General features: G+C 43.8%; 1 protein-coding gene across 2 annotated transcripts in view; it reads left to right on the top strand.

Annotated features, from left to right (window-relative positions):
• LOC144772436 (T-lymphocyte activation antigen CD86-like) overlaps positions 1-12,856 on the top strand; it is a 172,937-nt gene that overhangs the window by 95,241 nt on the left and 64,840 nt on the right. For both annotated transcript variants that reach the window (XM_078656754.1, XM_078656755.1), the window contains exon 4: positions 10,015-10,314. In XM_078656754.1, coding sequence (XP_078512880.1) covers positions 10,015-10,314 — 300 coding nt within the window. The remainder of the gene's footprint in view (positions 1-10,014; positions 10,315-12,856) is intronic.

Raw genomic sequence — 12,856 nt, forward strand, 5'->3', positions numbered from 1 at the left:
CTGATTTATCGTTCCCCAGGCTATGCCCGGGAGTTTATTATTTTTTGGATGACACTTTAACTCATCTATCCCACCAATATGCAAATTTTACAGTGCTGGGGAATTTTAACATATACATTTACAATAATGCCAACAAATGTTCCTTGGCTCTGCTGGATAAGATAGCCTCTCTTACCATGTTTTTTTTGTTGTTGCAATTTTATATAGCGTGAACTTGACCCATAAGTATTGGAGTGGATTTAGCCATGGGAGATTAATTGATTTGCCCAGAATCACAGGATGCTGTGCTCACTCTGAAATTTTAACCCGGTCGCCCAGCTGCAAAGTCGGCAACTCTGACTGTAATGTTGTATCCTCTTTCCAGGACATCCCCGGGAGAACCTTCTCCCAAGTTATGGCCACCTCCACGAAACGGGGAGGTCATATGATCAGCCATATTACAGAAAGTGCCCCGCGAGTGCAACGCGTATGTACACCCACTTTGTGTGCCCCTGGGGCACTTTGATTTTACAGAATGAGCCGGAGATGCTTGGGCAGTCCCTTCTGTAATACAGATAGAGCTTGCACACATGTAGTGCCAAGCCCACCTCAAGAGGGCCACGCTCCAATGGAAATGAGGGAATCTCTTTGCCTCTGCGCACACTCTGTATTTTAGACGTGGATGCAAAGGCAAAGAAGCTGTCAGTGCGTACTAAAAGCGCGCCACAAAAAGGGGTGCATTGTCACAGCACCCCTTGAGGGCAGCCCTCTTGAGGGTTAAAAGGGGGTCTCATTGATTACATTTGCTCAGGCCTCTATTTTAATTTCATGATTATCTCAGCTCCCTAAAGTCACCAGCTATTTTAAAATCACAAAAAAATGTATGTCTTTAAAAGCGTGTAGCGGAGTTCCCCCGGGTCAGGACATCTGCAATACTTGCACATTTTTTTTAGGATAAAATTGTCAAACTTTGTCTAACGTATTGGAAGCGCAGGTGGGCTATCAATGAAAATAATGTGACACCAAAAGTTATGCATCATTCCCAGAAATGCAGCCGATATGGGCTCAGATGTACAGTTTAGCTTCTAATTTAGAGATGAGTTATAATGTACAACCCCTAAAAAGCAGCGGTGGTTACTTTTCTCCATAAATCTCATTTCTGCCCTCTCAGGGGGATTACGAATGCTGAAGTACAGAACCACTAATTTTAAAATGAGTATATTTTATCACTCTTGCCTAAATTACGGTTTTTGACATAGCTCCAATCCATCCATTATGTTAATCAATTTGATTTAGTGTGCGTGCTGTAATAGAAAAGAAAACATATTTTTTATAACTTAACATTTTGAATATATATGTATTAATGTATGCTTAGAGATAACTGTCAGTTGTTCGTTTAGCTCCTTACAAAAAGCAAAAATAAAAGTTCTAGTGACGCCTCAGTCTCCTGTGCCAAATTCCTGTAATTCACAATGATGTCACGTTTGTGTGAAAGTGATTTACACGTGGTTAGGAGCAAATTAGATGGCATCATTGTCCACATATTTGAAGCCACAATATAAGCACAACACCGCCATCATGTAGGTTGGAGTTACACTAAAAGGGTTATTAGAGCATTGTGAGTCCATGGTCTCGCACCCTCATTGTGGATGGTCAGGAAGCAGCAGAGTAGCCTGGGACGCCAGGGCCTGGGGCAACGTTTTTAAAGAAAGTACTGCTCCCCCTAACCCGTGGACCGTTGGCTCAGGAAGTCCTAATAGTCCACGGATTAGGGGGCGCAATACTTTCTTTTTAAATTTTGCATCCCCTAAGAATTTTGCACCTGGGGCAACTGCTCCTGTGGACTCCCCATGTTACACCACAGTCAGAAAGAAATATGTAGGAAGCCGTTTGCGATTCGCAAACGCCTGCGAATCGCAAACGGCGTTTTGATATGTAGGTGCCACTTAGCAAAATAAGGAATCGCAAAAATTGCGATTCCTTATTTTGCTTATAGCATTTAAGGAATCCCAATTTTGCGATTCCTTTAAATGCTATGTTGGGGTGCTTTAAAAATTGCGATTTTTTCATAAGGAATCGCAAAATACCACCTACTTCAAGTAGATGGTATTTTGCGAATTCCCTCAAAAATGCATTTAAAAAAAAAAATTCAAAGTGCCATGTGGCGCACAGACATGCCCTTAGGGCATGTATGTGTGCCACATGTACTTACATGCACATTCCAGGGGTGCAACAGGTTTCCTTTGCACACCCTGGCACCCTTGGAATTGCGATTCTCAAATTGTGATTTTCTCATAGAAAATCGCAATTTGAGAATGTATACCCATTCATTCCTATGGGCCTCTTAATCCATAGGAATGAATTGGACACGCATTCCTTAATTGCGATTCGCAATTTGCTAATCGCAATTATCAAAGTCAAAGTCAAAAATATATGTTTATTGTGACCGTAGTCTTTAAACAATGCAATTAGAATAGCACAGAATGGAGTATGACTTATTATTTTTAAAACTTTGTCCATATGCGAGGTTTGTACACACCATTATCAAAAATACAACAAAATCAGTAAAATTTACAGTTATCTTAAAACTTAATTTATCTAAAATACCTATTCCTATTCTTATTACTCCATACAAATACAATCTGCTAAAAACTCATACAGTACTACATGTTATTCTGTATCTCTCCGTGCCGTCAGCGACACCTTTAAAAATTTCCCGAGGGCAATTGCGATATCAATGTAGGGGATTTCTGTTAAGAGCCTTGCTGCCTGTGCTCTTGTTTTTACATCATATTTTATGAAGACAGGACGCAACCAAAGTTTCCTAAGGTCTAGGAGTGTAAAACAGTCTAACAAGATATGCAGCGGGTCTCCCTTTGTCCTTAAGTAACACTTGCAGTGACCTTCCTTATCTAACATTTTTGCATTCAGGTCTCTGTTTATTACCCATGGGTTGATCCCGATTCTGATTCTGAGGATCTCTTGCCTGTATCCACAATTGGGTAATCTGTCGAGGTAGGGGAACCAATTCTCAAGGGACCATGCATTTAGCATATGTACCACTGATTTTTTCTTTCTTAAATAGCCTCTATCAAGCAATTTCGAGACTTCTTTCCCTCTTTGCTTCAATTCACCTTTGGTACTAGTGATTTGCAATGAGCTCTGATCCCAATCGAGCTCAAGAGTGTTACAGATTCCCTTCACTTTATCCCTACTGGACTTCGCCCATTTTAGCTCGCTTTTCTGGATTTCTTTGCGACACCAGTATGCCACTTTTTTTGTATCAGGGTCTTCTAATCTCTTCCAGAATCTGATCACAGCCATCTGGGTTAATATTGCCCAGGACTTTGTATCTATTTCTGTTCTGATGGCTTGAATCATAGCAGATTTAGGAAGTGATAGGAGCCTTTTTATGCAATTTCCCTCTATGACGTCCCAGGATCCCCTACCGCTCAAATAGAGGATCTCTGCGCCATAGAGAACTTGGGGGGGGATCATTGCCTCAAAAGCTCTGAGCATTGGCCGGTGTGACATCTCACCATATTCCCTATTGAACCTTTTAAGTCCGCATATGGAGGAGAGAGCCTTTGCTTTTTGCGTTTCTAGGTGGGTGCTCCAATTTAGTGTCCTATCGAACCAGATACCCAAGTAACGGTACTCATTTACTGTCTCTAATTTAAGGTCCCCTATGTACCAGCTAAATCTGCTTGGCTTTTTCCCGAAACATAGGGTTTTTGTTTTATCCAAGTTGATGGTCAAAAATTTTTCAGCACAGTAGGTATTAAAAGCATTAAGCTTCCTTTGGAGGCCTCTCTCGGTCTGATCTACTATCACCAGATCATCCGCATATAATAGGCATGGGATTTTATTCCCATCCATTTTTGGGCTGGCGCTGCCCTCCACCTCTAAATAGGCCGGGAGATCTGACAAGTAAACAGAAAAAAGCTGGGGGGCCAGCACACAGCCCTGTCTTAGCCCGTTAGCTATGGGTATTTTGGGAGTTAGGGAGCCCCTCGTATCTTTAATTACTTGCCCCCAGTTTTCCCTGTGTAGTTCTTTTATTATGGTCAAGAGCTCTGTCGGGATATTTAGTCTCTTTAGTGTCTCCCATAGGCAGGCCCGATCTACAGAATCAAAGGCTGCTTTGAAATCAACGAAACAACAGCATAGTTTGCCGTTCTGTTCCGTTGACTTCCTCGCCAACGCCCATAGTGCAAACCCGTGGTCTATTGTCGAGTGGCCTGCTCTGAATCCACCCTGTTCTATGGGGATTATTTGGCACTCTTCTACCCATGTATTCAGTTGTTTTAAAACGATTTTTGAGAACACTTTCTCTCCAATATCTAGGAGGTTAATCAGCCGATAGTTTCTTGGCTCCTCTTTGCTCCCTTTCTTATGTATCGGCCTGATTATGGCCCCCTTCCAAGTTGGAGGCATTGCGCCATCTTTTAGCACTACCTGAAACATATTGGCCAGGAAACTTGCCCACCATGTTACCTCGGTCTTCAGGATTATTGCAGGCAGATTGTCTGGGCCTGCTGCCCGGGTTAACTTGAGTTCTTTTAATGTGAGCTCTACTTGTTCTTCGTTAAATTTGGCAAGAAACTCTTCAGAAATATCTTGCCATGATTTAATCTCCATCTCCTGACTGGGAGTCCTTGCCCCGTACAGTTCCCTTATATATGTATCCCATGCTGCCTCACTCACCACACAGTTTAATTCGCCCTCTGAAGTGCCAGATGCTGTCTTTACTAGTTGCCAGAATTTCCTTAGATTTTTGTTCTCTATGGCTTCCAAAAGTTCTAACCAGCATTTTTCTTTATGTAACCTTTTAGTAGAGCGTACCATTTGTTTGAATTCTTTTTTCTGTTTTACCAGGAGATCCTGTCTCTCTTGTGTGAAGGTCTTTTTTTGTTTCCTCTGTGTTGCTCTTATGTCCCTTTTCTTGTTTTGACATACTACTGAGAAGCCTTTACCATAATTTCTTTGTTTTACCCTATTGGGATCTTCTCTTTTTAGGTTTAACTTGAGGCATTGAACCAGTTCTTCTAATTTTAAGATGAACCATTCCAGATTTTTATTTTCAAAATTGGCAGGTGCCATTTTTATTTGCATGGCCTTCACTTTTTCCAGATATTCCTCAGTTAGACGTGTCGTCACACGTTTGGGGTACTCAACCGCTTGGTTTATCACTGTTTCTCTCTGTAATTTCCTACCCCCCGTTATTACTATATGGAGGAGTTTGTGATCACTCATCACATTTTGAATTAACTTAAAGGAACTTATCTGGTAAAACTTCCAGGCCTGCAGGAATATATAGTCAATTGGACAGTTCTGCTGCCCTTGAGTAAATGTTTTTCCTGCTGGTATATCTGATTCTATTCTTCCATTAACACAGTGAAAACCCCTGCCTCCTAAGATATGTATTAAATCCTGGTCTTGTTTCGAGGTTTCCCCTACAGGAAATCTTGCCGGGTTTATACCGTATGCCTCTAGCTGTTCCATATTGTAGAGATCTGCTTTTCTTGGGTTTAGTTTATGGTTGAAGTCCCCCAGTATCACTATTGTATCTGCGGAGTATTTTTCTAAAATACTGTCAACATCATCCTTAAAAAACCTCCTTTCCCTTTCATACTCCTCCCCATTTTCCCACTGCATATATACATTCAGTAAAATCATCATTTTATAATTTAGATCCGCCGTCAAGAGTTCGATTCTGCTTGATTGTACCCATTTACATTTTGTGTTCAACGGTTTTATTTCCCTCATTACTCTTGTTGATACCAAGGTCATGAGGCCCCCAGAGGGCCTCCCACGATTTTTCTTTAAGGCCGGCTGATGTATCTGGGCATAACCGTCAAAGGTTGGGGTATCGTCGCATAACCAGGTCTCTTGCAAGCAGGCAATGTCTACTTTGTTTATGAATTCCTTTATGCATTCCCATTTTTGTTCATTTCCTAGGCCGTTTACGTTCCAAGACAAGAGACCTAAGTCATGCGGACCCCCTTCATCCTATTCGACGTCACTCAGCTCTCCTTCCTTATCTGTAGCCACTGTATTCCTTTCGATACTTTCCTCCGCGTGGGTGCTGTTCGACAACCAGTTCCCCCATGAGGAATCATTACCTGTGTTTTCAATTATAATGTTCAGAGAGTTTCGGTCACTTTTTGTTTCTTTGTATAGGAATACTTGTCTCTTCTGGAGCCCGGCATGTTGTTTTAAGAAATTATTATCTTTCACAGGTTTTATATCTCTCTCTGGGATAATCTTTAATCCTTGATGCGTTATTTCCTTTGTGGCATTCAGGATTGCCCTTTTTACCAAGACTGAGTATAATGTGATTTTTGTTATTTCCTTTCCTTGCTTGTTTTCTACAAAGCCAACTTGCTGCAGGTCTTTAGTGCCGATCCCCCTCAGACTAGCGCATTTTGAAAATACCGACAGGACCTGTGCCCTATTCGGGGGGTTAATGTTTCTTCGAGACTTTCCTTTCCTCCCTGCTGGTAACTGGTCCAGGAATACCCATTTGTTATCATCTCTCTCGTATGAGTTCATGTTTAATTCGTTCTGCTGATGGCTGGTGAGTGTTCTTCCTTCTCTCCGGTTTTTGGTTCTTATATTGGATTCTTCGTGTATCTGTGGTCTTATACACCTTTGTTCAGTGGCCGGATCATCCAATAGCCTTACGCTTTGACTCTTCATACGGGTGGAGGGGAGAATCTCTGTTGCCTCCCTATGTGATTGTTTTTTCTTTGGTACTCTCACAGATTTAGGGGGCATTGGAGTTTTTGCCGCCACCTGTGCCGGTCTTTGTGTTATAAATATTGGGGCTAAGGCATTTAATCCTAGAGCCACCCTCCCTTTCCTTGATTCCTTCTCTTTTCTTGTTCCGGCATGGTTCGTTTTCCTGGTTTTTTCCTTCCTGTTCCTAGTCCCGAGAGTGACATACCCTCCTCGCCTTTTTATCAGCATGGGTCTTCTTGATATGTACACATTATTCACGGGTTCTAATACCTCCTTTTCTGCTTGTTCTGCAGATTTGGGCATCCTTTCGAGTAAAACCAAGCTTTCGTCTTCCGATACTGTCCTGTCACTTTCCTTGTTTGGTCGGACTGTATCTGTTGGCATTACCCTACTTGGCAATTGGCACTTTATTTCTCCAAGTTCTTCTTCTATTTTCTTTAAGTGTTGTTTCTGTGCCTTCATTACTCCGTTGTTTGATAGGGTTACTTCCAAGATTCCTTGGAGCGCTCTCTGCATTAACAAGATTAACTCCATCAGGGAGGATGTTGGAGTTTCCGCGAGCATTGAATCCTGTGTGATATTTCTGCTTGGGTTTGCTGGGTAGCTTGTCCTTAAGCACTCTTGTCGTATTGGGGATTTTTGTCGTAGTTTCTGTTGTAGAAATTGGTCCGGTGCTCCTCCCCAGATAATACTCTGGATCTGGTCGTCGTTTCCCCTGTGGCCGTCAGTCCCTACTGACATCAAAGAGAACATTTTCGGTGAAGATGAAAGGCGAGGGGCCGAGATTTGGTGATTTTGGCTCTGTAGTGTCAGGTTTAAGGATCTATGGCTCACACCACCTTCCTCGTTTTCAGGGTTGGCTCCTTCCTGGGGATCTCCTTGGTTGGACCGACTCTGGTTTTCATCTGGCAAGCCTAATTTTTCCCCGATTACTCCGCCAATTTCCACTATTTCTTCATCTAAGACAAACGCTATTGCTGGGTTTAAAGTTCTATAGTGTTTGCCTACGAATTCCTTTATAGATTTTAGCGCTGCTGTGTTCTCTTTCTGTTTGATGGTCGTTTGAATACCACCTTTTTTTCCCTTCTGGGCCGTCTTCGTCGCTCTTTTGACTTTCTTTTTCTTTCGTGCCCCTTTATTATTTTCCATAGAAGAAGCAAGGCTTTCCAGGCTTTCATTGAGGGATTTTGAGCCTTCTAATGATTTACTCCTTCCATGTTCATCCGGTAATTTTTGGCCTCTTTTGGGTGCCATTTCTAAGCAACTGCTGATATACTAGGGTGGTGTGCTTAAGATTTTATTTTAACTTTTACTTTTAGTAAAGAAAAATATAAAAAATTATTCACTTACCTCTGTTCTGCCTTGGTTGCCTTCCGCCTGCTGCCTTGTTGCCTTGCCCCGCTTATATTTCTACCAAGAGTAATTCTCTAAGGGTATTTTCTGGAGTTGTTTATACTTTCTTTTAATGGCCGGAGCATGAATTCCACTCCCTTTATTGCCTGCTTCCGGCTCCAAAGCAACGCAGTGTGCTGACTTATGGACTGCCTTTAGGATATGGCAGGTTCAGGTTCAGCTTGTTCTGCTTGTTCAGCTTGTTGGGTTTGTTCAGCTTTTTAACCGGGAGTTACCCGGGAGGGGCTGTTTGGATGCACACAGTCCGCTGGGATTCTTACTGTGTTTGCCTTCTTAAGGGCAGCTCGCACTCGCCGAGTCTCCCTGCACGCAGCGGCCCCCGCACGGCTCCTGCTCCCGCTCCCCTCGTCACATTCCGCTCCTCTCCGCCGGCCTCACAACCATCCGCGGCTGGGGAGGAGGTCTGTTGCCCGTTATCCTGCCTGTGGCAGGGGTCCGTTAACACGGGCTGGACTGTGGCTCCCGCGCCGGTTTCCCGCGCTCCTTGCTCCGCACCACCACACCGTGCTCCGGTGATTCAGCGGTCAGCGGTCAGCGGTCAGCGATCCGTCACCTCTGTGCTCTCTGCGTTTGGTCTGGAGGGGCGTGGTCAGGCAAGGCACGGCGCAACTGGTCAGAACAGAGATTGTGAGAGATGCACCCAACAACACGCCACTGAATTCATACCTCCACCATCGCAATTATGGAATGTTAGAGATTAGCAAAAAAATTGCGAATTTTTACCTACATTCCATTTTGCTATTCTCAAATAGCGATTCCTTAAAAATCGCTATTTAGGAATAACAAAATGGAAATTACCTACATATGCCCCCAAGTTTGGTTCCAGGCATGGCCTGCAGGCATATGCGAGCTGAGCACAGGACAAGCGCACCTTGCTTCAACGGGGCGACCTAAAGTTTCTTAAAAAATGCTTTAAATATTCTTTTTTAATTCAATGCCACCTGTGCATGTTCATTATCTTCAGATTATTCTTAAGTCTTTTACAGCTAGATTCATCAAAGACCCGTTTTGCGAGTCTTTAATAGCGATTCATAAGGAATCGCTATTAAGGACTTGCAAAACGGGATTCATGTAGGAATTGCAAAAAATATTGCGATTCCTACATCTTCCTTATTTGCGATTAGCAAATTGCTAATCGCAAATAAGGATGCGATTTCAAGGGGGCCAGGGGTGTCCAAAGGACACCCTGTAGCACCCCTGAAAAGCAAATGTAGCCAGATGTTGCGCACACACATGTCCAAAGGACATGTGTGTGTGTAACATACCACTAAGAAAAATGCACTAAAGTGCATTTTTATGAGTTTTCGCTATTTACCACGAAGTTACAATTCGTGGTAAATAGCGGCCAGAAATAGCGAATTCGCTAATATAAAATGGTTAATGAATTGCATTTAAGGAATCTCAAATAGAGATTCCTTAAATGCTAATTATCGCAAATATGCGATTTTGCAATTAGCGATTCTCAGAATCTGGCCCTTTGCGAGCCAATTTTTCTTTCATGAATCTACCTGTTAGTTCCCCTCGTTTAGTTGCCCTCTGTTTCCCTTCTCCCCGCCGCTGCCCTCCTGTGGGCGCAAATGTAGCTCAAAGTATCAGGAAGTGCAGAAAACTTGGTCCAGCCGGGGCGCCATCTGAGCACAGGCTGGTCCTGGATCCGGGGGTGCAATGCAGGCTGCTGCCGCACCTGAATGGGGGGGAGGGTAGTTTGGGGGGGTCAATCGTTCAACCTAAATCCTGCAAATATCTGTGAGTGATTGAGTCTAGGGACCCGCATGAGATTCTTCAGGTGGTGGTGGGGTCATCTTACTTTAAGCCAATCTCTGTACACTGTCCAACAGACCGCAACAATCTGATATATATCCTTTGATTCATTTTCAGCTAACTTCAGCCACCCATCCATAGCGCAAGAGCCTCATGGGAAGTTGAGGAATGGAACAACAGTGAACCTTACGTGCTCCTCTGTCGGGGGATACCCGGCACCCAAAAGACTGGACTGGATCATTTCAGGCAGGAATGAGACCATTGAAGGAGAAATGCAGACGCCTCAAGATGATGATACAAAACTATACAACGTGACCAGCAGATTGACATGGTTCTTTACAGACAGGGTGAACATCAGTTGCAGGATTCAGCTAGTGCAAGATCTTGGGTCCCTCTCCTCCGAAATCTTGTCAGTTGGTAAGTAGGTCAGTGAGTCTCTTACTTGGGCTATACACCTCTGAAACCCAGCTTTGATGTCTTGTCCAAAGTGTTGGTTGATAATTGGCATCAAGATCACTTACAATCATAGCTGAGGGCAGCACTTTTATTGACTGAGTAATGTCAGTTTCTGGGTGCTGGCACCTCTGTTTAGTTAACGCGATAGAACAGGTCCTCTACCCAGTGGGTCTTTCTAATGGGGCTGTTGTCGGTTGTGGTTTTGGTGAATGGCAAAGATGGAAAGTTCGGAGCGCTATGTCGTGACTATGAGTAGTTGATGCTACAGGTGAGTTGAAAATTTCTGAAAAGAAATGGATAATATACAAAGCTTAGAGGGTTATCTTGAATAAATATTCAATATATATGTAGATGAATGAGTATGGTGGCTCTTACTAGTAGAGTAGAGATTGGTCCGCAGACATCCGGGCCCATTCCCCTATGAAAAGGCCGGTCCCTGTGGTGCAGAGAACATTCTTACATCAGTGCCCTCAATGGTTTATACCCTGTCCCAGCCAGGTAGTATGTGTTGCATGGCTGCTTGAATGGTGGGAACCAGGCGGAGCAGGGCTTGGTTGTTTTTCTGGGGAGACAGCGTATGTAAGTACAGTGCACTGATCAGTGGTGGCTGCCTAAGGACGTGGTTGGTGGATGAAAAAATAAACATACCTTCTTCTTTACCCCCGCACATCTCTCCTCTGTCATCACTCTGCCTCACATGAAGCATCCGGGATCTGGGAGTCTCCCAGCCAATCACAATGCTGCAGCGTCGTGATTGGTCTGAGCGGCCTGTTTGGTCGCTGAGTGTGAATGACTGTCTGGCCGGCTCCACTCCTGCACCCTCTGATGGCAGAGAGCCTTGCCCCTCCCGCACCTAACATGGTTTTGAGTAGCACAGAGAAATAAAATGATAATAACATCTTGTGATTATCATTTTCTTTTGCACTGCTCAATGAGCAGTGAGGCGACGCTCCTCCGCCTTAGCGGACGAGCCACCACTGGAGCTGATGGAGGGAGAATGCCGTCAACCATGAGGTAATTGCTGCCGAAGAGGAGAGTAAAGGTTGTGCTTTAAAGAGGCTATTTTGAGGGCAAGTGCCTTTTGCCCTATTTGGATTGCCTTAACTGCATGCAGTTGCTATCTGACTGGTATCACCTCAACCAGATGGTGTGAATCCTAAGCAGGCACGAGAGAGGGGTCTAGCCCTTATCAATATAGGTCAATGTTGTTAGCTCCACTGCGGGGCGCTACAGTAGATCCGCCAAAGCCCTGAAAGCCCTCTGTGTTTCCTTTCAGGCCAGTGAATGAGGAGACAAAGAAAGGTCTTTCCATCCATCCATCATCTCTTCTCCCTCTCATCACTTTCCTTCTCTCTTTTTCTATTTCTCTTAAGCCTTTCAGTGCTTGAGCCAATCAGGGACATCTTAAGGATTTTGAGGGCCTTGGCCCAAATGTATTATGTGTTCAGTATAGCTTCGAATTCATGATCCAATTACAACTCTTTTATTCTCTCTTTTTCCAGGTCATTGACAGTGCACAGGCACACGCGCCTAAATTCTAAATGTGTTTACATCTAATATTCATGGGCTGCGATGTGTGGTTTGAATAGTGTAATAGTGCAGCAGCTCTCTATTGTCATTGCAAATAAACAATCTGACTCACTCCCAATTTTCATCGGTGAGGTCCTCTTTTGATCTAAAAGACATTTTTTTATGGATGTTGGTGGTGAAAAACAGAAACACAACAGGCCCGATTCACAAAGGTAAACTAATATGAAAGCTTAACTTTACGACTTTCGTAATTCACAAGGGCATTTACGAGTAGTAGTAAAGTTAGACTTCTGTCTCAGTTTTGGTCTCAATTAAACTTAAGACCAATACTTAGGTTTAACTGAGAGAAATTCTAACTTTACTGTTCGTAAATGCCCTTTGTAAATACCATTCAAAAAGGGGGTGGTGATGGACAGAGTATCTGAATTAAGCAGAACACTCCTACCCAGTCAAAAGATCAGGGCTTGATCCATCACCGTTTTTTAGCTCACTGCACCATCCAAGTTCAGAACCTGGCTACATGCAAATTAGTCTGACCCTGGCCCAGTGCATCATGGGAACAGGGCAGACCAAACTACCAAGCCAATTCTTTACTGGAAAGGAAACAAGCTTCCGGGGACCGGTTTCTGGCATTACAGCCGTCTTCGGCCCGGCTTGCTTGAATCCTGATGGTGCAGTGAGCAAGGGACTCACATCTGAGCATACCCTTCCACACTTGTGGTGGCCAAAACGATTCAAAAAGGGGGTGGTGATGGACAGAATATCTGAATTAAGCAGAACACTCCTACCCAGTCAAAAGATCAGGGCTTGATCCATCACCGTTTTTTAGCTCACTGCACCATCCCAGTTCAGAATCTGGCTACATGCAAATTAGTCTGACCCTGGCCCAGTGCATCATGGGAACAGGGCAGACCAAACTACCAAGCCAATTCTTTACTGGAAAGGAAACAAGCTTCCGGGACCGGTTTCTGGC

The sequence above is a fragment of the Lissotriton helveticus genome, chromosome 8 (assembly GCF_964261635.1).
Source record: "Lissotriton helveticus chromosome 8, aLisHel1.1, whole genome shotgun sequence".
Lineage (NCBI taxonomy): Eukaryota > Metazoa > Chordata > Amphibia > Caudata > Salamandridae > Lissotriton > Lissotriton helveticus.